The sequence below is a fragment of the Tupaia chinensis genome, unplaced genomic scaffold, assembly GCF_000334495.1.
Source record: "Tupaia chinensis unplaced genomic scaffold, TupChi_1.0 Scaffold000182_1, whole genome shotgun sequence".
Classification (NCBI taxonomy): domain Eukaryota; kingdom Metazoa; phylum Chordata; class Mammalia; order Scandentia; family Tupaiidae; genus Tupaia; species Tupaia belangeri.
Genome location: NW_006159657.1, coordinates 228829 through 253463, shown reverse-complemented (window position 1 = coordinate 253463; position 24635 = coordinate 228829). Strand labels below are relative to the sequence as shown.

The window sequence follows — 24635 nt, the reverse complement described above, 5'->3', positions numbered from 1 at the left end:
CTACATCTATAATGAATACAGAACTTCAGTTCACACAACATTTCTAACATTCCATTCACATCCCACCCAGCCAATGAGTATTATGGTTAACTTAGCAAAGTTTCTTCACAAAAAAGGTATTACTAAGTGGCTGAAGAAATTGCAAAATTTAACAAAGTGCTGTAATTACTTAAAAAAAAAAAAAAAAACTCACATTGATTTGTAAGGTTTTTTTTTTTTTTTTTAAAAAAAAAAGAAGTAAATTCTTTAGGAACATGAGTTTTGATGTTTAAGCTCAGTTTGAAATTTCTGAATTTAATGCATTTATGACAAATGTGATTTGGCCTGTAAGACCCCAGATATGAAGACAGTCTTCAGTCTCACATAATATAAAATGAATTATCAAATTTTATCATCTTCTCCCCCTCCCCAATGATAACTGCACAAAATAGAGCATCCATGAAAAATGTGGAACAGGATATGAAAGACTAGAATACCTACCCCCACCAACCATCTCCCTAACACTGAACCCAAAGGAAGCCCATTCTCAAAGTTCATGACCTCACTACTTTGAGTCACCTGGAATGCAGTCTACATGTTTTACATTTACCATTAGGAAAGCATCCCCAAAGGAAGTAGCACTTGTCTTAAAACTGAGTATGTTAAACCTACAGGGTTAATCTGGGGGCAGTTTAATAATATTGCTACTTTTAGAGCACTAACACACACAAAGTGAATCCAATAAGGTTCTGTGTATTGATTTAGTATTAAGCATTAACTGCATGACCATCATAGCACCTCTGTACATCACACAATCACCAGAATTAGAAACTGCTTTGAAAACTGAAAACAGGGCACAGTCCATTAGAAGCTGCACGCTGTTCCTATGGAGAAATCAGGTGCGTGGTACAGTACTGCTGCAAAAATGGAAGCCGAATCATGTCTTCAAACAATTATTGGAACCTGACAATACTGTTGAAGCAAAATACTCAACACAGCAGGAAGTGGACAAAAAAAAAAAGGCATTTAACCAAATAAACATCTGATATTTCCTTTCCCTTTGAGAATAAATACAGTTAAGGTCACTTTTAGCCTTGGAACGGATATATGTTGGCCTATGATGATCTTGCTAACAACTACACAATATCTGATGTCCTCTGCTAGGATTATAGTTTTAAGAAAGCCATAGTTACAAGAGGCATCTACTGTAAATACCTAGAAACTTCCTTTTATGGCAACCACTAGAGAATTCACTTGTCTTTAAACAGTGAACAAGGGAAGATGGCCTCATGTTTCCTTTGCAATAATAGTATATGTTGAGGATCAAGTGGCTTTCAAGCAGCATGGTGGGTGTGAAAATGTTTGCAGTTTAGATCATTCTGTTGCGTTTATGGGTTGGTGAGTCTGTAATGACATCGCCACACTGGGCTGAGGTACGCTTTCTAGTTCCACCATTGTCCAAGTGGAGTGCCATTTCTTCTGATATGAAAGTGTTCAAATCGACATCATGGAGTCCATTTCTCCTTCGACTAGCATTCGATCCACTGCTTACATGTGTAGGAGAGCCTGGGGTACTCGAACGCACGCTTATACTAGCCATTGCACCACTAAGACCTAGGAAGAAGAAAAAAGGTTTTAGAGTTGCTCAATTATTTAACCCTTTCGAAAGCAACCCACTTTACTTTCCACGTTGTCATAGAGTCAAAGGATGTCTGCCTATTATCCCTGTAAAGAGTCCCTAGCGAACAATTTTTATTCAAGAAAAACAAAAACACCTGGCTTTGATGGATGTTTTATTGGCAATACTACCAATACTGACAATATTGTATGTTAACAACTAATTACTCAAAGCTTACTATGTTAGGTGTACAAATATATCGTGAAATTCTCCCATCTACTGTAGGTACCATATACAATTTACAGAGAAAAGGTGCTTGCTTTGAACAAGAAGTCATGTTAGCTAGCCCAAGTCACCACTCCAGTGGAACCCACTGATGCATGTGTGTCATGGGGGGGGGGGGAGGAGGGCACCAGGTGCAGGAAATCATCTCCAGGCCTGTGTAGGCTTGCTCCAACATCCCCTTTGGATAAAGTGACATTTATTTATCATCCAAAACAGTATCCTGTTGAGCCCAAAAAGGATCACTATTAAAAATTAGGCCAGGACATCAGGTATGACGTGGGTCTGCCCTGGACAAATCGGCTATATGGTCACTCGTGGTGTGGACTGTATGTGGCAGATACCCCTAGGATGGAGTGTATCTAAATTGTTCCTAATCCTTTAGAAAAGGGCAGAGGGCAGGGGTGGTATCAAGAATTCTGTTTTGCTTTCTGGGCTTTATTAAATACAGAAAATCCCAGCTCTTATCACTGGACCTCATTCCTCACTCTTGGAATAGTTAAGGAGCCAAACTGACATTTCACTCTTATATGTTGAGGATAAACCTGTAAAAAGCACAAGTCAGGAAGGAAACATAAACCACACAGTTGAATTAAATCCTACCACCACAGACAGTGGATTTTCTACCTTATGAATTTCCTCTTACACTATTCTAGCCTTGCCTGGAGTTTTTGTTGTTTATTGCTTGATCAAATTTACACCTGGTCTAGTATAAATGTTTGCAAAGAACAAGACTTTAAGCTCAGATGTTTGTGATAGGGGTTCATCCTTTCTAATTCTGAACTCGAAATACGTGGCTTACATTTGAATGTTAAGTTAGAAAATATTACCTGCCTCCTACCACAATGAATTTGTTAAACTGTCTTTTGTCACTGTTCTCACTCCACAAAATTGTGAATAATAGCCTAAACACCCTCCCATATGCTGACGATCACCGCTAGCACGCACCTCCCTCCTACTCTGCTCTACACTCCCTGCTCTAGAAACCCTCACACACACTTCTTTGTGCACGAATCCAACCTGTCCCCCCTCACTACTCTCCCTGTGGAAGATGCAGCCTCCCCCCCTTCCCACTAGCGGTCAGAAATGATGGTGTCCCTGCCAGCTAGCTCTACACATCGCAAAGGCTAGCAACCTAGTAAAAACATAAAATGAAGGGGGCTGGACAATGGCACAGCAATAAAAAGCAATGCTCTGAGAGACTGACCCACATGGGAAGGGGCCCCGGGGCCCCACTTTCACCCAGAGACCTCCATGATACGCTGAGTGAGTTTTTGTTGTTTATTGCTTGATCAAATTTACACCTGGTCTAGTATAAATGTTTGCAAAGAACAAGACTTTAAGCTCAGATGTTTGTGATAGGGGTTCATCCTTTCTAATTCTGAACTCGAAATACGTGGCTTACATTTGAATGTTAAGTTAGAAAATATTACCTGCCTCCTACCACAATGAATTTGTTAAACTGTCTTTTGTCACTGTTCTCACTCCACAAAATTGTGAATAATAGCCTAAACACCCTCCCATATGCTGACGATCACCGCTAGCACGCACCTCCCTCCTACTCTGCTCTACACTCCCTGCTCTAGAAACCCTCACACACACTTCTTTGTGCACGAATCCAACCTGTCCCCCCTCACTACTCTCCCTGTGGAAGATGCAGCCTCCCCCCCTTCCCACTAGCGGTCAGAAATGATGGTGTCCCTGCCAGCTAGCTCTACACATCGCAAAGGCTAGCAACCTAGTAAAAACATAAAATGAAGGGGGCTGGACAATGGCACAGCAATAAAAAGCAATGCTCTGAGAGACTGACCCACATGGGAAGGGGCCCCGGGGCCCCACTTTCACCCAGAGACCTCCATGATACGCTGAGTACAAGCATGGCCATGACCTGCGGCTGGCTGAAGCTGGGAACGGATCACATCATCAGGACCCTGTTGGGGTAGGGTACTGTCTAAAGAAATAAATGAACTTTAAAAATATGTATTTTAAATAAAAGCACTATGTTGATGTAATTCCTGTGTTGGGTACCCTATATCATCTATATTATCTCCATTCTGCAGATGAAAAAAACAACTTTAAAAGGTTAAGTGATCTTGTGTACAAGTGGAATCTGTATCTGTTTGTTGTTATACTGCCCCTTCCTTGGCTCCAGGGTCTAGAGTCAGCTGGCCTGCCTCTGAAGCTCCATCTGAACCATTATTCTCCCTTCCTGCCCTCTTTGCCTCCACCCTAACACTGAATCACACACGACCAGTATCAGATGAGCTGTAGTTCTACAATAGGGTCTTTCCTCCTGTATTTACTCCCTACTGCTGAGGCTCACTTGCTAACTTCTCCAGCCAGCTTTTCCCAAGGCTTCTTTCTTGGTTCTACCTCTTTTAGTTTCTTGCTGGCTCCTCTTCCCTCCTTCTCCAAACTCTCCACTCCTTCCTGATCTCCAGCCTGTCAGCTCCTCTCCCAACCACCTCTTAGGCTTCTCTTCTGCCCCAGACAGGCTGGTGTCACTCAGTGTGGTATCCTCAATCCCTGAGTTTACCCAATAGGCACCAGTGTTTCCCATATCTATGCCACAGGAGCAGACATTTCTCCTAAGCCTAAAGAAAGATTCACCAATTTCTAACCACTGAACATCTCAAACTCAACAGCTTCAAAAGGGGATTGTACTTCTTTCCCAACTCATATAGGTTTATTTTAGAGGAAATTTTAAAAAAAAGGAAAGAAACATCTTGGGCTATTTTTATAGAGAGCACTGCACAATCAACTGCATCCTATTGACAGTGTGCTTTCATCTTTCTAGTAAGCTTATTAACACAGTACCTGGTAAATAATATTCATTGAATTAAAAAAAAAAAAAGGCAATGCTTCAAAGTCCTACCCCTTACTTAGAAATCCAAGGCTGAGCTGTTGATGGTTATTCACCTCTCCAAAGCCAGGGGAGAAATCCAGGTGGTCTTGTCACTTAAATCTCATTGCCATCAAGTTTAAAACTCCATTACCCCCCAGTTGTTGGCATTTTTAAAGTTACACACCAACACTATAAACTCTTTGAGGAAAAGAGCTATACCTTTTTTCCCTAATCTCAGTCTGTAATATCTACTAAAAGGTCTCATACTCTACCTGCAACGTTTTCATACTCGTGCCATAACACAAATGGCCGTAAGGTATATCATACTGCCAAAATGCTGGTGTTTGGCAATGAACCTGGGCTACTGGAGTAATTAAATTCAGGATTCCTTTTATTGTTTGAAATCACAGAAAGAATCCAACAAAGCCCACCCCAAAGCCCTTTGTGCTACTGTAGGAGCCCCAGGACAGAAGTGTCAGACTAAGCAAGCCTTTAAATTCAGTTACCTCTGTTGTTTCAACTGCTATCCTCCATGGGGGTGGAAGGTGAGGTGCCAGGGGAGGGAAATGGGATAACAGCAACTGGGTCCATTAGACAACTCCTCAGTAAGGCTTAGAAAACCGCCTTTTTCTATTAGTGTATGACTGGGGCTTAGTCTGATAGCTCCAGTAAAACCACAAGGCGCAAGATCAACTCATCTCATCTATCTACTTTCCTAGCAGTAGAAAGTTCCTTCCCGAGTTTGCCTACACCTTCACCATATGCATTACCTACACCTAGCAGTGAAAATATTTTTCAAAAAGTCTGCCTATCTAATTTTTCCCCTAAAAAGTGTCAAAGAAAAAGAAAATTAAGATTAACAACCAAAAAATATATTCATTTTAAACAGCCCAAATTTTATTTTAGAAACCAGTGACAGCTACTAGAAGATGTCTTAGGAAACCTTAGCTACTAAGCCACATGAATATCAGGCCTATACAAGTACAGAAAATCTGAACATGCTTCAGAAATTTAAAATAAAAACAAACAAACAAACAAAAAAAAAACACTAAGTTGTACCTACTGAGGGCATACAACTTCATTTCTACCACAAACACACTTTTGCAAAAGGGCTATGGGAATACCGATTGACAAAAGCAGTAGAACAAGTAGCATGATTAGACAGAAAAGTCTCAATTGCTTACTTCACACCAAGATAAACTTGATTTCAATGTTTCTGCATCCATTTAAATGATTAGTGCAGGAGTGGAGAAAAGATTAGAACGTTTAAATTATACTCTGAAAACTCCCACTGGCACTAAAAGCAAATTTACAGTCCAGGTATTAGGAATCCAAGTTACATGGCAAATTATTAAAAGTAGCACACAGCTATTATTGTCATACCAAGTCCATACTTAGAACAATAAAATCTGTTGGCAGAATTAATTACATGTATTTCACTTCCCAGCGCATAGTTAGGTCACACACAAGCAGAGAAAGAGCAAATACTGACCCAGTCAATGGCACTGCCTCGGGCCATGGCCTGAGGCTTCATCTACCCTCCCTCTACTTGCTTCAAGGCCCTGTGAGAGGAGAGAGCTGCCTGGAGGGAGGAGGAGTGTTGACCCAGCAGCACAGGTTTGGGCCCTCTGCAGAACTGCTCCACCAGTGTTAGCCCACATGGAAGGGGAGATCTGAAATCCCCACGTGAACAAAGCTGGTAACATCCCGATTGGGACAGCCCTAAGCTGGCATTTTTGCATGGGGAATCAACTGTACTATTCAGATGTACAACACTCCCTTCAGAGTTGTGTCCTACCAGGCCTAGCCAGCCTGCACCTGTAGTTCTCAATGTGTTGTTTTTAAAAATGTACCAGGGAAGTTTGATCACTTGAAAAAGAATTCTACTGGGAAGAGTTTGGTAATTTGAAGTAGATACCACTCCCCACCCCAATCTGTAGATTGTAATACTGAATTTTTATTGAAGTAAAGCACACTAAATCAAACCAATTACAAAGATACATGTGTCACACCAAGAAAACATTTTCAGTTATGCTGACAGCCCAAAATGCTTTCCATTTTTCAAAGACAGTTTTTAATGCCATGGGAAAAATGCTCACGACGTTAAAATGGAAAAAAGATACAGTACCATAAATGCAGTATGATCTCAACTATGAAAAAATTTTAATACTTATACATTGAAAAAAAGCCTGAAAGAAAATGCACCAAACATTTAACTGTAGTTAACTCTACATAGTAAGAAACCAAGATACTGAACTGTTTACTTTTCAGTAATTTTTAAAGTTTCCAAGAATTTATAAGTCAGAAAAATAATGAGAAAATTCAGATATTATACTGCTTCATAGCTACCAATGAGTACCAGGTGAGGGAACTGACTGGTGCTGAGGCACAGATAAGGCCTCCTTTGTCACCACAATGAAAAACCATTCAGCAAAATCTTATGGCAGGTTCAAGACATTCTGTTACTAATGTTGGAAGTGTTTGAAGTGTTTATGCTCTAACTCCAGAAACTTCAGTAGCTAATATCCAAATCTTAATATATAGAAAATGCCAACTTTTCATTGACTATTTTAATGCCTTAGTTGTTCTTACTCTCAGAAGCTGATCTGAACAAAAGGCATTATTTAGAAATTCCAGTCTTCAGAGGAAATTTAAAAATATTCTTTGAAATAATCAATTTTAAGCAATTAAGAGATTCCTTTGGTGCATTAATCTTATACATTTTAATTTCCAAATAAGTTTAAGACACGTTTTACTGTTAAATAGCTAGCAACAGTTCTGTTATTTTAAGATGCAGACTCCAACAATTCACAAACACTTAAGAATTGACTGTGTTCACTACACACTACTCCAAGTGTAGGTTCCTCAAAGGAAAAATGGATTCTGAAGGTGAACAGATATAAATTCCCCAAAAGGACAGTTCTAATTCGTCCTCTGCAACAGAAAATTGCAAGCAGTTTCTTTTATTCTAAACCAGTTTTAAAATACTAAACCTAAACAGACTTCTCTTAGCTGTCAAAGATGTATTTCTCAATGTTTAGCTGTTACAATGAAAGGGATGAAAGAGTGACAGGAAAAGAGGAGACAGGAAAACCAATTTTTTTCATGTATGTACTGAGTATTAATTATCTAGGAAATTTTATCAGGGAAGTTCCGTCCTCAGGAAATTTAGTAACTTCCCTTCTATTACCACTATGGCACACGTAAGCCCAAGAATGTTGGGGGGATGGGGAACTATGCTCAGAGGAGGAAGACAATCCTACTGGTTGAGAATGCCTAAAATCATGGCAGTCCACAAAACTCTAGGGAAAAGTTGTTAACGGTGTTATGCTTCGGGTATGACCAATTAGAAATCTGTCTTACATTTTTTTTCTAGATCTAAACTCCTACCCACCCTATATCTCCTCTGAATTTGATGTCTTACAGGACCGTATACCCACTTTCTCCAGATCCAAGAATTGTCGAGCAACTAAATGATTTAAGAGAATAAAGATTCCCATATAGTCCACAGAAAGACTCTTAGGCACCCAAAAAAAAAGGAGTTCATGGAGCCCATGAATTCACAAGGTGATGGCACTGTGCCTCAAATGATTCCCTGAGTTTATCTACTTCAACTAATAGAATTCTATTAAGGCCAGAAGCTCCTTGAATTAATTCACTCAGATCTTTTTATCACCCACCCCTAACAGCAGCTTCTAATAAACCAAGTACTTCCTAATCACGTCATTCAGTAAACTGCTGGTGAGGGTAAGGGCTATAGTGACAGTATCCATTTTTATGCAACCCCAGCTTCTGCAGGACTGTAACTGCCAGAATTCCCAACACTAAACCCACAAAGAAAAGATTTTCAAACCAAAAAGATCTCTACTTTTGACACTAATAAGCCTTTTTTCTTTAACTCCCAAAGTACTTTTTTTAAACACTTTTCCCTTTTGTTTCTTTTTCTTGACACTCTCCAGTCTTCTACGTATGAGAGGCTAGCCTACCTGAGCTTGCCAGAGTCAATCGCAGCACTTCTGCTGGCAAAAGCAGAGGCCCATGGTCTTTCAAACTTGTTTGAAACACAAGGGGAACTTCAAACTGGGAAAATACCTTAATGTCAAATGTCAATGACCACAATGGTTCACACCAAGGCCTCTTGTGACACTAGATCCCGAATGCTAGAGGCTTTCAGTTTGAAATAATGTGTAAATTTACACAGGGACAACCCAGACCCAGTGGGGTTTATTCCGAGTAGTACAGTCAACAATGTCTTCAAAATCACTTTTGGAACTGAAACAAGTAGCTCTCAATTTATGGGACAGACTGAACCAAGGGCAGTCACCTATAAAGACCCCTATGAGATGATGTGAGTGAGAGTGAGAATGGGAGGTTACTGAGGGAAGTCTGCCTCTGCAGCCCACTCCAATCCTACCCTGGAACCTTTACACCCCATCCCCTGACAAATAGAAGTGACTGAATGAGGAGATCAACTGCAACCTAAGGCCTTTCAGACAGAGCACTAGCTTGTGTAAGTTAACTCAGAATCCCTCTCTCCAATCAGTACAAAGAGAATGTGAGGAACCCCCACTATGAATCAGAGAATCTCTACATGATGCTCTCACTAGTTTGTCAATATCAAGCAAGCTCAAGATCTTAGCCAAGTAATACTTAAGTAGGTGTTAATACAGTTTTAAATTCTCTCCCTCTGTGGAGTGGTAACTACAATGTAAAAGGTCACCCTCACTAAACAGAGAGGCAAAGTCCACTGGGCCTACAGATCCAGGGTTCCAGGTCTATTTTTGTTGTAAAGCCATCCAGGGTCAAAGAGGGCACTCTCAGGACCTAGAACCAACCAGCAAAAGCCTCTTCTCAAGGTAGAGAACACTTAAACAATGTTGTGGTAGGGTAGGCAACTTGATTGGGTTCTCATTTAATATATCACCTTATAAAGAAGTCTACCACCTTCTACAAAGCAAACCTGCCAAAAAATTAAGCTAAGCTTGCTGTCCCAAGTTTTACAGGATAGTAGCCTATACACAAAGCCTATGTGCCCTTCCTACCATAACAGGTCACAGTCCATTCATCTTCAAGCCTACTTATTCAGATTGATTATGGAAGAAAACTCTAGAGATAGAAGATTTCTGTATTTTCTGATATCTTTAGACAAGGAAAGTCTTGAGACCTTACCCATTTCCAGCTCTCTAAATCTTCAAAAGGGTAGGAGTGGGTAGAGAAAAACCCTTAATCTACAAATGCACACAATGGTAAGAGGATGAATTTTGGAGCTAGAAAGAGCTGGTATTTATCCTACCACTTTCTAACTTGTTCCACTGTAGCCAAATAAACCCTTCTTCATCAATTAAGTGGTAATAACCCAGGAAGAGCATGAGAGTTAAATGAGAACCTCTCTGGCGTGGCACTAATACAAAGTAAACACTAAGAGTAGCTCCACCAATATATTATATTCCTGGCCAAGGGCCTTGCTCTAACTCTGTTGCACGATGACCCCCCGCCTCCCGCAGTTACCTATTTTAGCCCCACATAGTGATTCTCAGTCCCTACTAGGTTGTATTTGTTCTCTTAACAGACCTCTGTGTTAACCCTTGTAGGCTCCTGCTCAAATGTAGCCACAGTTGACTGAAAACAAACCAAATGGGCAAGTGATTGCTGGGTTCTGAGAGAGATTTACAGAGAACTGCAGGGAAGTATCAGAGCAATAGTGTAGTCTTAGGAAAGGAACAAACATGGTAGGGGAGGCCTCATACAAGAGCATGGAGGTATTCAAGAAATTACTCAGGAGGATTATCTGATCTAAGGTTACAATTAGTTCGTAAGGGTCTTGCAATGCCATGTTGAGTTTGGCTTCACTCTGTAAGCCACAGAGAAACTTTCTAGCAGTGAAGACACGACCAACAGATCACTCCTGTGGTCTCATGAAAAATGGATGGACACCTGAGTCAGCTCAGGACTGGAAAGCAAGAAGAAAAAGATTATCCCACAAGAGCCCTACCTTCCAACTCCAGAAAGCATTCCCTGAACCCATGGCCAGACTACACTGTGAAATGTTTCTCTCTGCCCACAGAGTATTTAACACACACTACATTCATGACATTAAATAATCCAAACATGTGCCTGCCACAACAGAAAAAGGAATCATTTGGTTTACTGGTCTATATATTCCCGGAGACTGCGTAGAATTTGCCAAACGCCTGAGCAAGAGACATGTATTTTGCTGTCATTGGGGCAAAAGAGAAAGTCCAACTGGAAATTTCATCTGAAACAAAAGTCCATGGGACGAAACATGGCTCTTCAGACTCAGCTCATGGCTCAGAGCAGAAAGCTGTGCTCAGTCTCTGCAAGAGACAAAACTGTAAATATGACATCCAAGATCCCAAGTGCAGTGGATAAGGTGAAACAAGTAACAAAAGAGATAAAGGGATTCAGGAGCTTGAGGAGCTTCATGTAGAAACGAGAGTGGTCAGGGATGAGTACAAGGATCTCAATTTCCAAGCCACCCATAGCTGTGATACACAGTTAACATTCCAGAGCCATAATTCAAGAGATACTAAAAGAAAACGAGGATCTTAGAGCCCAACTAATTTCCCTGAAATAATCTTACTCTGAGTTTTTCTAAGTGGTTTATGGAACATAAAACTGTGACCTACCAAAAAAGAATCTTTTCAAGAGTATTAAAGATTTCATCATAAGGATTGAAAAATGAAACCAGCTACTGTGATGACCAAGTTTGAGAAGATATTTGGGATAGTGAAAGAAATGGTAAATATAAGAGGATTCTTGAGGACCTCCTAAGATAAAGAAATGTAACTCAGAAGCCACTTGCCCATGGCTAGCCCTTTCCCACCTGACTGCCTATCCATTGTTTGTTAGGTCTCATGCTTTATTTACATGTTAGCCTAACCTCGTGAATTCAAGCAGTATTTAGAAAACGGGTAAAGTTTTCTTTATTTTTTAAAAAGAAAAAAAGTCATTTTACACCATGGGACATGTTTAAGATATGTGCCAGAGAACAAAGGGACATGGCATTTTGGCAATCAGGAGAGAAGGCCTAACCCAGAGATTCAAATTCACTGGGGTCACTTGAGTGGCACAAGTGAGATGACTCCTTAAGGGCCTGTAGAAGGTACTGACTCGACTTGGGGTAGAACCCTGGAGAATGTGATTTAAGTCAGTAAAGGAGCCTGAGTAAAGGGCAGAAGAGAAAGGATAATAAGAGGACTAGGTGATGCAAAGGAGTGACAGAGAATGACGAAAGTGCTACAGATGTTTCTGGTCTATCTAAAAGATTCTGCTTATGGATACACAAGCTTCCAGTTGTTCTTATTTTAAGATCAAGATTAACAAGACAAGGACAGAAACCAATGGAGTGTTTTCTAGTGTGTTTCTTCTCAGTCTATTATCTAGGACTAGGTCCCCATGGTATACAGAAAATAAGCAGTACATTGCAGACAAGAGTCAAAAATAAAACACTAGATTGTATCTCAGCCTCACTAACTATTAACTGGAGAGAGACTGATAATCATTAATTGATGTATTTTTTATTGAAACTGTTTACACTCAATCTCTGCCACCAAACTGAGCCCCAAGGCTGAGGGTATGATCAGAGGATTTTATTCACTACCACAACACAGTCTCTGCCACTTTCTCTTCAAATACGGGCCTTATTTTTGGTACTTATGAGTTTGAAGGAGGCAGTGGTAGAAGGAGGCAGTGGTAGAACAGCGTTTAGCAAAGCTAATAATGTAAAAAAATACACAGGGAAAGCTAAATGGGAAGATGATGCTTGCTTTGATTATAAACTCAAGCCTGCCTCAATTTACCAACTCTTTTCCATGTCCCCCTGCGCTCCAAAAGCTTCATGACTCTAGACTCTCCTTCCAATGCAGAACTCCCAAGCTTCTACATGATGTCACTTATACTTCAGCTAAAGCAAATTATATATGCAAACTGAACTCTGGCACAGTATTTACCTAATTAAGAAGTTTGCAAATAAATAAAAGAATGCCTTAACAGTTCTCACATAATTTAGACTATGCAGGACCAGCAGTTGGCATAATAGCTATGTCACTGGACTCCCACATAGTCAACGGCGGTTCAAGTCCTGGACCCGGTGGCTTAAACTCATGCCAGGCGCATGTGCGTGCATGCCCAAGATCCCGAGAGGAGAATGGAGGAGAAGGGATTGTGCCATGGCCATACCCCCTGGGGGGTAATTTCTCATTTTCTGTCTGTCTCTCTCTTCCTGGTGAACGCACGCACCCTACAGCAAAAACTTCTCAAAAAAAAAAAAAAAATAGAAACAGAAAAAGATTTACAGACTAGGCAACAAATGAAACGATAGGGACACAAGATTAAAATGAGCTATTAATCTATATTACTAATTAGTTAACAATGCCCTATTACTAAATATCACTCAAATCACTTTATTCGAATCAGGAACTAGCAGATGACATAATGATTACGTGCTGGACTACCACATGGTCAACCGCAGACTCGGCAGCTTGAAACTCACGTTGGGCATGTGTGCATGCATGCCCCAAATCTCAAGAGAACAGAAGAGAAGGGACTGAGGCATGGCCATCTCCCCCCAGGGGCATGGGGGTGATTTCTCGCTTTCTGTCTCTGTCTCTCCAATGAGCACATGTGCCCTATAGCAAAAATCTCTCTTAAAAAAAATTATTCAAATCAAGCTAGAATTCTCAACAGACTGATATTGTAGTAAACCACAAATGCACAAAATTCAGTATAATTTTTCTGTAGATTCTTCTCAGGGGCTTTATTATTTCATAACACTGTTTTTTTTTTTTTTTTAAACTACATGAATTAGAGGTCCAAACCCTAAGAATTAGAGCACATGGAATCTCCAATATACATGTGGACTAAATTAGTGTCTCATTATAAATTCTTTGAAAGCAAAGGTTTTTTCCCCCACACTGTTTTGTGTTTCAGCTTTTTTAATGGGTTGTCAGAAAAGTCCTGATTTTTTCCTATGCAAAACTGCATCATGACTTTTTCAACAATAACTGGGTCAGCAGGTAGCAGAAAGGTTAAGGATCCCACAGAGATGACTGTGGTTTGAATACTGGACCCAGTGGCGTGGCAATCATGCCAGGCATGTGTGTTGTGTGTGTGCATGCCTGAAATCCCAAAAGAAGAATGGAGGAGAAAGGACTGTGGGTGTGGCCATCCCCTCTGGGAGTGTGATTTCACAACATTCCCCTGTCATGTTACCTGGTGACCACACATGTCCTATGGCAAAAACCTAAAACCTCGTAATATGGAGCCAGCCTGTGGCTTAGTAGTTAAGCCAGCTCTGTCCAACTCTGCAGTTCACGTCCTGGACTCAGTGGCTTAAAAAAGTATGCCAGGCATCTATGTGTGCATACCCCAAATCCCAAAAAGGATTTAGAAAAATGGAGGAAAAGAAACTGGAGTGTGAGCACTCTCTCATGGTGTTCCTTACTCCATCTCCCTGTCTCTCCAGAATGCACCCTCCAGCAAATTTAAAAAAAAATCATAACTGACATAGTCAAAATTATAAACAGTCCTTTCCTACCACTATATCGCTAAACACCCAAAGTTCAGAAAAATAATAAATCATGGGTTGACAGATTCATCTTGAAAAAAAAGTACAGAGAGCTGGAGGATAAGAATAATTTTAGGGGAACCAGCAGTTAGCGTAATGGCTATGTCGCTGGACTCCCATATAGTCAACCACGGTTCGTGTCCCGGACCCGGTGGCTTAAAACTCACGCCGGGCACGTGTGCGTGCATGCCCAAGATCCCGAGAGGAGAACGGAGGAGAAGGGATTGTGGCGTGACCATATCCCCTCTGGGGGGTGATTTCTCGCTTTCTGTCTCTATGTCTCTGTCTGTCTGTCTGGCAAGCGTACGTGCCCTATAGTGAAAAACCTCTCCAAAAAAAAAAAGAATAACTTTAGGAGGGGGCTGACTTCCCATTTGTACTATGTACACTACTGCATTAAGATTTTATAACAAGCATGGCTTTTATTTTTTTAAAAGCTATCTTTTTAAAGTATGTAAGTATATAACAAAAAAGGTAACTTCAAGAGAAATATGGAATGAATCACAAATCCACTTGATAAAATCATAATGCAAGTACATCAAAAGCTACCATGCACTAAAAATTAATTTTACAAACTATGTACACCTCTAGTAATCAGTTTTCCAATCTAAAGGGGAAAAGATGTGAAACTCTCTAATCCCATAAGAACAGATCAACCTCATTTTTGCCTGAGTTTAAAATGTTCTAATAGCATAAACTATCCCACTATATTATATAAATAGCATTCTTAAGTACTACATCCACACAACACAGACCCTTGTAATAAATGTTTCTGTTAGATGACCTATGTTATAGTCCAGAAATGTCAATGTTTAACAGGACTCATAATCTGACTTACTATTCTATCTGCTTAGTCATCCGCATGACCCAAGTTTTCATCTTGGTTTCAATCAAGTGTTAAGTTTTTTTTTCCAGCAATATTAAATGTTGTCATAAAAAAGGTAACTCTCCCAATTCTATTTGGAAGTGACTATTAAGTCATCATGTATTTTTACATGTTTTTCTATGCAAAAATATGTCTTGACTTTCCTGATGACCCAATATTATTAAATAATTTCATACTACGACCCAATAAAAGGCAACAGAGACTTATCACTGACTACACTCCCTAAGCTTCTTCAGAAACACTAAAACTTCCAGTCAACAATGCCTTTTTATTACAGGTATGGCCTGGAGAGATGGTAACAGACCTGTCCACTGGCTACACCTGATGGTCTTAACTATCAAGGCAAAGGAGGCCCTGAAGGACAACAGGCAGAAAAGAAGTCAATTCCGTCTGTCCTCTCAACCTTGAGACATCAACTCTCACCCAAGTCTACAGCACACTAGATAGGAAGCAAGGGTGTTCAGGGGAGTTCCCACAAGATCTAATTTAGCAATTACCTGCCTTACTTGCCTGTTAGGGACGAGGTTCCCCAAGCAGTTGTAAATGTAAAAGAATTCTCTAAGACCCAAGGACTTCCCCCCCTTTGACTTCACAGAGTTAAAAAAAAAAGTACAACATTTAAGTGTTAAGCAGTGAATTCTAATCAGTGTTGTAGAACTACTATTGTAACACCAATAAGCTCTAGCTAACTCTAAAAACAGTTTCCAAGATGGGCTAGCTGACAGTCAAACACTGCCCATGTAAGTTCTTAGTTTACATTCTATTTAAACATTTCTACTGTGTTTACTACAGATTAAAAAAAAGGGGGGGGGAGAACAGGACCCTAGACCTAAACATGAAAATGGGTCCACAGGCACACTCTTAACCATTTTTCCAAAGAAATATGTTTAAACGGCTTTACCATGCAGAGCTATGGCTTCCCGGAAGGGTTGCAAATCAGTCTCTACAGATGAGCTAGTTTCCGTTGAAGTAGCTCGGTTAGGGGACACTACAGTCAGTCTTGGGGGAGCTCTAGAGTTTCGTGGTGGAGGAACTTTTCCACACAGGAAGCTGATCAAATCTTCTCTACGAATAGTTCTTCTGCGTTTTTTAACCCAAGCCAACACATCCTTATTGCGCCGCTGATAGCCAATCTGAATTCCAATATCAAAACTTCGCTGATGGGTATCCACGCTTTCTGTTGGAAAAGAGAAAAAAAAAAAAAGATACATAATGATCATTATAGCCAAACTGTATTCTCTTCCAAAGAAAATAATTCTGTAAGTTAATCAAAATGAGTATGAATATCATAAAGTATAAGGTCTTTAGGCCCATTAGTAATCTCTTACCACTACCCCTTCTTGCAAATAAGAAAACAGGTGAACCAAGTATTAAGTAATGGTATTAATGTCACAGAATATATGAAAGAGCTAGAATTCTGTTCCATGGTTTATGACCTTTAACCATCAAGCTATGTTCTCTCAGAATGAATTCTCAAGAATTCTAAGTAGGAACATCATATCACTCAACAGATGTCTCAATATTGCACAATTCAAGCCACCTCACCTGCATTTACCATGTCATTTTGGAGGTGCACTCCTGACAGGGTCAGCACCAAGAATTAGGAACACACTGAAGGCAGCATCAAATATATTAAACAAATAAAGGAAAATTAATGTACTCAATCCCCAAACCAAGCAAGTGGGGTGGAAACAAAAACCATCATTTATTTCCTCAAGTATACTTTCATTTTGCCTCCAGTTCCCAAGTTTTCTATAACTCATAAACATTCCCATAGATCTTGCTTTAAAATCTCCCAGGCTCCCTGTATATACCAAACCTAAGTAGTAAAATGAACTCTGCTCTTTAGTGGTTTTACCCAGTTGAAAAGAGTATTTGAAAACTGAAACACTGCTATTTACTTTTGGTTAAGTTACTCTGCCAGTAGAAAACTACCAGTGTCTTTAATGATATTAAACAAGATCATTCCTGTATCCCTGGACTTTCTGTAAAAGCAACATTTTTTTTGTAACACCCAGACACCCTCCTCAATTATTTTTCCTGGCTTTGCTTATAATACTTCCTGTCTGCTACATCTAGAGTAGACTCGACAGGAAAAACAATAGTCAAACACTAAACAAAGAACTATGCCCCAGAAAGAAAAACAATAATCAAGATGGACCAGAATTCTGAGCTGAGTAAGTATGCAATATTTAAAAAAAGATGACGGGCTCTGTGGCCCGATGGTTAAGGCAGCTGGATCCCACACAGCTGATGCAGCATTTGAGCCCAGGCACAACAGCCTGAGAAACACATCAAGTACGTGAATGAAAGTGCCCCAAAGCCTAAAGGCAGGGAGATGTGGAGAAGGTCCTACATCCCCCTGATGGGGATGCTTTCTCCTCTTCCTCCCTCTGTTAAGTGTCCATGCCCTCTAGCACCAAAATAAATAAATAAATAAACTGGCAAGAGGGTAGCTGCACTAGCAGAGCTTTATGGAGTCAACTCCTTAGCAAATGACCAGTAGTCATAGGTAAGGACTATGAAAATAAAAATGGAAACATTGTCTGTGAGAGGTCTTCTCTCCTTAAAAATACTTCTAAAAGACCAAGACTAGAATTCAACATCTAAGAACTTGTGATATACCTAGAGTGCACTTACATCTCATTTAAGCCACATTACAACTTTGAGAATGATTATTATTTTAAAGATAAGAAAAGCAACTCAGGAATGAAATTTTTATTTATTTACATCCTTCTTATAGAAAGATAGCCCCAACAGGGCCTCACCACACAGCAATGGCCTCCCCAAGTACTCAGAAGTCGAGGTCAGTCAGCTATCCAAATCCTGTGCCTCCCATGTGACAGCAACAATGCATATCGGTGCTCTATCACCTGTGCTACCCTAGCTGGGCGAGAGTAAAATGATTCCTCCAGTGTCTCACTAGTAGAATAATGGCCAAACCATGATGTGAATCAATCTCTTCTATTGTTTCATCATAAACAAAACAAGTATGAACTCCATTTTAAAGGTAAACAACATCCAAGAGGCCAACCTTAAAGGGATAAATTAAAAATGACCTTATAAAACTGTTATTTAGATCTTAAGTGAGTCTGAAAGAGCTAAAGGAGTATTTTAGGAAATGAAGTCTTAGGAGTCTATCCCATGGATCCAGAGAGGATAAAGAAAAAAAGTAACTTGGAAAAGAGCCAAAGGAGGTAGGCCCACAACTGGGGGCAGAGGTAAGAGTTGAATCTTGAAAAGAAACTAGTCCAAAGCAGGCTTGAAAAGTACAGAGAAAAAATGAAACAGGCATGTAAACATAAGCATGGAAAACTAGACAATAACAACAAAAAGCTAAACTTGATATAAAGAGAAAGGGCCATGTGAGGTGGTATAAAAAAGGCGAGGGGGTGGGACCAGCAGTTAGCGTAATGGCTATGTCGCTGGACTCCCACATAGTCGACCAAGGTTCGAGTCCTGAACCCGGTGGCTTAAACTCATGCTGGGCGCGTGGGCGTGCGTGCCCAAGATCCCGGGAGGAGAATGGATTGCAGCATGGCCATCCCCCCCCGGGGGGGGGGTTTTTTCTTTCTTTCTCTGTGGCTACACACACGCCCCTATAACAAAAAACCCTAAAAAAAAAAAAAAAAAGGCAAGGGGGTTAGGCTAGCAGGTGGCCTGGCGTTTAAGGCACTGCATGACTCCCACGTGGCGGACCACAGTACAATTCCCAGATCCAGTGGCTTGAAACACACACTGGGCACATGTATGTGCATGTCCAAAATCCCAAGAGGAGAATCGAGGAAAAGGGACTGTGGTATGGCCAGCTCCCTGGAAGGTGATTTCTCGCTTTGACTCTCAGGCAAGCACACATGCCCATAGTAAAAATCTCTGAAAACGAAAATAAAAAACAATCCTAAGGAGCAAACTTGGCAAGTTTTGACTTGTTTTGAATGAAGACAAGGGGTCCCAACAGATCTGCAAGCAGTTGATGCTTTTGGATTTGAATATCAGAATTTAAATTGAATATCAGTCCTTGTTGACTAGAGGCCTGATGTAGAAAGAAGACAGTTATATAAACAAGTTGTGAACCTCTTTTAAAAACTATACAACTGATAATCATTTCAGCTAAAAAAATTCTGACCTGTCTCAACACCAAAACCAATTAGGACTCTTGTAAGCACTCAATTACAGACTAGAAGGTAGCTAGCTAGTCTCGGGGTTGGCAGATGGCATGGTGGTTAAGGACGCTGGACTCCCACAAGGCCAACTGCAATTCACGTCCTGAATCTGGTGGCTTGCTTTCTCATTTTCTCTCACTCTAGTGCTCTGCTCCTCTCTCTGGTCAAATAAAAGTAAAGGAACAAAGAAATAAAAGTTACATAATTCTTTAAAAGAAAGAAAGTAGTCTTGGAGCCTGCAGGTGGCGTGGTGGTTAAGGGCACTGGACTCCCACATGGCCCAATCCTGAACCTAGAGGCTTTCTCTCTCTCTTTCTATGCGCGTGTGTGTGTGTGTGTGTGTGTGTGTGAGCATAGAGACTTTCTCTCTCTCTCTCTATGCGCGCGCGTGTGTGTGTGTGTGTGTGTGTGTGTGTGTGTGTGTGTCCCTCTCTGGTCAAATTAAAATAAAGACATAAAGAAATAAAAGTTAAATAAAATAATTATTTTAAAAAAAGAAAGTAGCTACTCTTGGGGCCAGCAGGTAGTGTAGGTGGTGGTTAAAAGCACTAGACTCCCACACAGCCAATGGCAGTTCGAATCCTGGACCAGTAACTTGCTTCCTTACTTTCCCTCTCCCTAGTTCTGTCCCTCTCTGGTGAAATAAAGTTAAATAAAAAAGAATTTCTTAAAAAAAAAAAAAAAAAAAGAAAGAAAGATAAAATAATTCTTTTAAAAAAAAAAAATAAAGACTTTCTTTTTCTCTTTCTTTCTTTCATTTGACCAGAGAGGGACAGAAAGAGAGAGAGAGAGAAAGTGAGAAAGCAAGCCGCCAGGTCCAGGACTTCAACTACAGTCAGCCATGTGGGAATCCAGGGCCCTTTACCACCATGCCACCTCCAGGCCCCAAAGGTGGTTGGTTAGTCTTAAACCTTCAGCCCTGAACTAAGAGAAATAAAGTTAAATAATTCTTAAAAATAAATTGTTTTAAAAATAATCATCTAGGGAACCAGCAGTTAGCGTAATGGCTATGTCGCTGGATTCCCACATAGTCGACCGCGGTTCGTGTCCCGGACCCGGTGGCTTAAAACTCACGCCGGGCGCGTGTGCGTGCGTGCCCAAGATCCCGGGAGGAGAAGGGATTGTGGCGTGACCATCCCCCCTGGGGGGTGATTTCTCGCTTTCTGTCTCTATGTCTCTCTCTGTCTGTCTGGCGAGCGCACATGCCCTACAGTGAAAATCTCTCCAAAAAAATAATAATAATAATAATCATCTCAATACCTCTCTCTCCCTCATACACACACATGCCGATGACCTTCTGAAGGCTCTCTGCCCAACACTGAACGCTGAACCAGACACCCAAATTCTGCATGTGTGGGCTTCATTCAAGCCCCTGGCCAAGAAGCAAAGCACAGGAACTATGGGACAGTCTTGTATCTAACACCATTTCACAGAAACCAAAGATTGTGGAAAAGGGCAATGATCTTGAAGGTTGGGCACATGCCATGGGTATCAAAATGTCAATCTAACCTTTAGTCACAACATTCATTTCCTTATTCAAAAAAACTGATTCATACAACAGTCACAATAAATACTCCATGCTTCATGGTTCAGGTTTTTTTTGTTTTTAGTGCTTTTTTAGATTTTTGCCATAAGGCATGTGTACTCACCAGGAAGAGACAGGGACAGCGAGAGGGCAACTAAGACATTATCCCCTCCTAGGAGGGATGCCCAGCCACAATTCCTTCTCCTCCATTCTCCTCCTGTGATTTTGGGCACACACACATGCACCCAGCATGACTTTTAAGCCACAAGATGTGGGACTTGAACCACAGTCAGCCAGTAATGTGAGAATCCAGCACCATAACTACCACACCACCTGCTGGTCTCCCATGTTTTAAGATTTTTGCTACAGGATGCATTACAAAGAGAGAGAAAATGAGAAATACTCCCCCCATCCCCGAAGGGGGAAAGGATGGTCACTGCAATACCTTTTCCTCCATTCTCCCCTCAGGATTTTGTGCCTGCACACACATGCGACTGGCATGTTTTTCAAGCCGCCAAGTCAAGTACACAAACCATGGAGTCAGTCATGTGGGATCCAGTGCCTTAACCGCCACACCATCTACTGGCCCATATTTCATGTTGTTGTTGTTTTTTTAATGTTTTCATAAAGGCATCTGAACTGAATTCAAGAGAATTTGGAAGTCTAATCCCTCCCATCATTGCTAAGAGATAGGAGCAGAGGGCACAGAATCATGCTAATTCTAAGATCAAAGTTAGAGTTTATAAGAACACATGAAAAAAAAAATCAGTCAGACTGAACTATTTATAGTTTTTTTTTTTTTTGAGGTTTTTGTTATAGAGCGCATTAGCTCGCCAGAAAGACAGAGAGAGACAGAAAGAAAGCAAGAAATCACCCCCCAAGGGGGATGGCCACGCTGCAATCCCTTCTCCATTCCCCTCTCAGGATCTTGGACACGCACGCACACACATGTGCCCGGTGTGAGTTTAAGCCACTGGGTCCGGGACTCTTAACAGTGGTCGACTACATGGAAGTTCAGAGACATAGCCATTATGCTAACTGCTGGTCCCCTATTTATAGTTTTTTGACAACACACTGAGACCCGACGGTAGTTAAGTGGCAGAGTTCTTTCTACAAGTTATTTCTTCCTGAACAATTAAAGTCAGCTTTAATTCTCCTACAGGAGTTATAACCATAAAAATAACACTTCTACGGAACACTACTGACTACAAAGCATTTTTATTTTTTAAAAGAATTATTTAACTCTATTTATTTATTTAAATTTGACCAGAGAAGTATAGAGCAACAGAGAGAAAGAGAGGAAAAGTGACAAATGGCAAGCTGCCAGGTCTCAGACTCACTGCAGTTGGTCATATGGGAGTCCAGTGCCCTCAACCACCATGCCACCTGCCAGCCCCCCTACAAAATATTTTAAATTAAATTAAATTTACACTATGCAACCAGTCTGCCACAGGATAAAAACAATCAATGCTTCATTAGAAACATAAAGGGGCCAGCTGGTGGCATAGTAGTTAAGGTGGCTAGACCCTACTGGCCAACTATATGATTAGAGTGCTGGACCAAGTGGCTTGAGAAACACACCAGACATATGAACACAAATGCCCAAAATCCCAAAAGGAGAAGTAGAGCATATGGGATGGCAGTATGACAATCCCCTAGGAAGTGCTTTCTCACACCCCCCTCCCTAAGCACACATGCCCTTTCCAAATTTTTTTGGAGAGGTTTTTGCTATAGGGTGCATGCGCTCACCAGATAGACAGAGGGAGACAGAGACAGAAAGTAAGTAATCACTCCCCAGGGGAGATGGCCATGCTGCAATCCCTTCTCCTCCATTCTCCTCTCGGGATCTTGGGCACGCATGTACACGCGTCCAGCGTTGAGTTTAAGCCACTGGGTCCGGGAGTTGAACTGTGGTCTCCTACATGGGAGTCCAGTGACATAGCCATTACGCCACTTGCTGGTCCCGCAAATTATTTTTTTAAGAAAGAAAAGAAACAAAGATCTAAGTCACAGCTTTTAAAACAAACTTTTCCAGTTGTTTTGAGAAAATAACTCGGAGACCAGCATGTGGCATGGAGCACTGGCTCCCACGTGGCTGACTGAGGTTTAAATCCCAGGTCTGGTGGCTTGAAAATCATGCCACATGGGTGTGCATGCATGCCCAAAATACTAAAATGGGACTGTAGCAGAAGGGATTGCAGCACTGCTCTCCCCCTGTAGGAGGTGATTTCTCACACACTATAGCAAAAACTAGAAGATAATAATTCCTATTGCACTCCATAAAATAGCAGTATCGGAAAATAGGTACTGTCTTCTAACTTCTTATATATATACTTAATCTTTTTTAAAAGAATTATTTAATTTTATTTATTTATTCATTTTAATTTTACCAGAGAAAGACACACTCACAGAGAAGGAAAGTGAGAAAGCAAGCCACCAGTTCTGGGACTCGAACTGTGGTTGGCCATTTGGGATTGTCCAGTGCTTTAACCATCACGCCACCTGCTGGCCTGGTATTTACTTAATCTTTATCTAGGACACAGGGCAAAGGACAAGAATCCAGAAAATCGCCATTGTTCGCTGCCTGCCTGGAATTCAATCCTTACCCTCCCCCCTCCCTTAAAGGTACTCCAAGTTTTCTGTTTAGATAGCCAACCCTGTTCTCTATGGAAAACTCCCTCTACCCTCCCACATTTACTCAAAAGTGGAACACATGGCTCAGTCCTAAACTAACCTACACAGCTCCATGCCCTGGGACTAAGGTACTAGCACTGGGTAAGCAAGTGATTCAAGTCTGGTCAAGAAACTGGAGATTTGGGGGGACCAGCAGTTGGCATAATGGCTATGTCACCAAACTCCCATGTAGTTGATCGCAGTTTGAGTCCTGGACCCAGGGACTCATGCAGGGCGCGTGTGCATACGTGCCAAGATCACAAGAGAAGAATGGAGGAAATCATCCCCCCTGGGGGATGATTTCTCACTTTCTGGCCAGCACATGTGCCCTATAGCAAACCCCCCCCCAAAAAAAAAGCACTAAGTTTTGGGACTCTTTTTAGGCTTCAGTGAGCGCCTCTAAGATGTGAGCCACAGGCCAGTTAGTCAACATAATGAAATTAGCCTGACTACAAAATGAGAGCACTGAGACCCACATAGACACATACAGAGGGTAGAGAGCTGGAGAGCAGGACGCCTGAACCACTGAATTCAATCTTCCCGGCAGGCTCCAAGGTAAGAGATGGGCCAGTGCATGTCCATACCACTCCCTGAAGACAGCCTGACTTGTGTTTTCTGATACCTACAACCAAAATATCCTTCATACAGAAAAGTTCTACATAGTAACTGTCTTCTATAAAAACATACAAACAGAATCTACAAACTAGCTATTATGAGTAATTAAGCCTACTAATGCTTAAAATTAAAGTGGAAGAATGAAGGCTTAAGGTTTCTGATCGTGACCCACAGTATGGTATTGTGAACCAAGTCTCATAGCTCAGGAATAATATTTTGCAATAGGAAGTCACAAACCAGCTGTCTCTAGGTAGACATGCTACCATCTGCTAATAAACCAGTCACCCTCCCCTAGCCCCATCAATTTCCAGTAGATTCAGTTCTCCTTCAGCTTACAAGTTCTAAAGGCCATACTGAAGTTAAGACATAATATTTTGCATCAATGTAATAAAAAATAAGAATAAAGCCATCTTCTTATTTTTCTCACCTGTCAACTCAATTTATATTTACCCAGACTTTTAGG

General features: G+C 41.0%; 1 protein-coding gene across 1 annotated transcript in view; it reads right to left on the bottom strand.

The window, feature by feature from the left end:
* Positions 1–721: 721 nt before the first annotated feature.
* The window catches only part of HAPSTR1 (HUWE1 associated protein modifying stress responses), a gene marked incomplete at its 5' end in the record, with an annotated part of 28159 nt that continues 4245 nt past the window's right edge, over positions 722–24635 (bottom strand). Inside the window, 2 exon segments of the mRNA XM_014587065.1 lie at positions 722–1593; positions 16098–16373. Of these exon segments, the coding sequence (XP_014442551.1) occupies positions 1349–1593; positions 16098–16373 (521 nt within the window).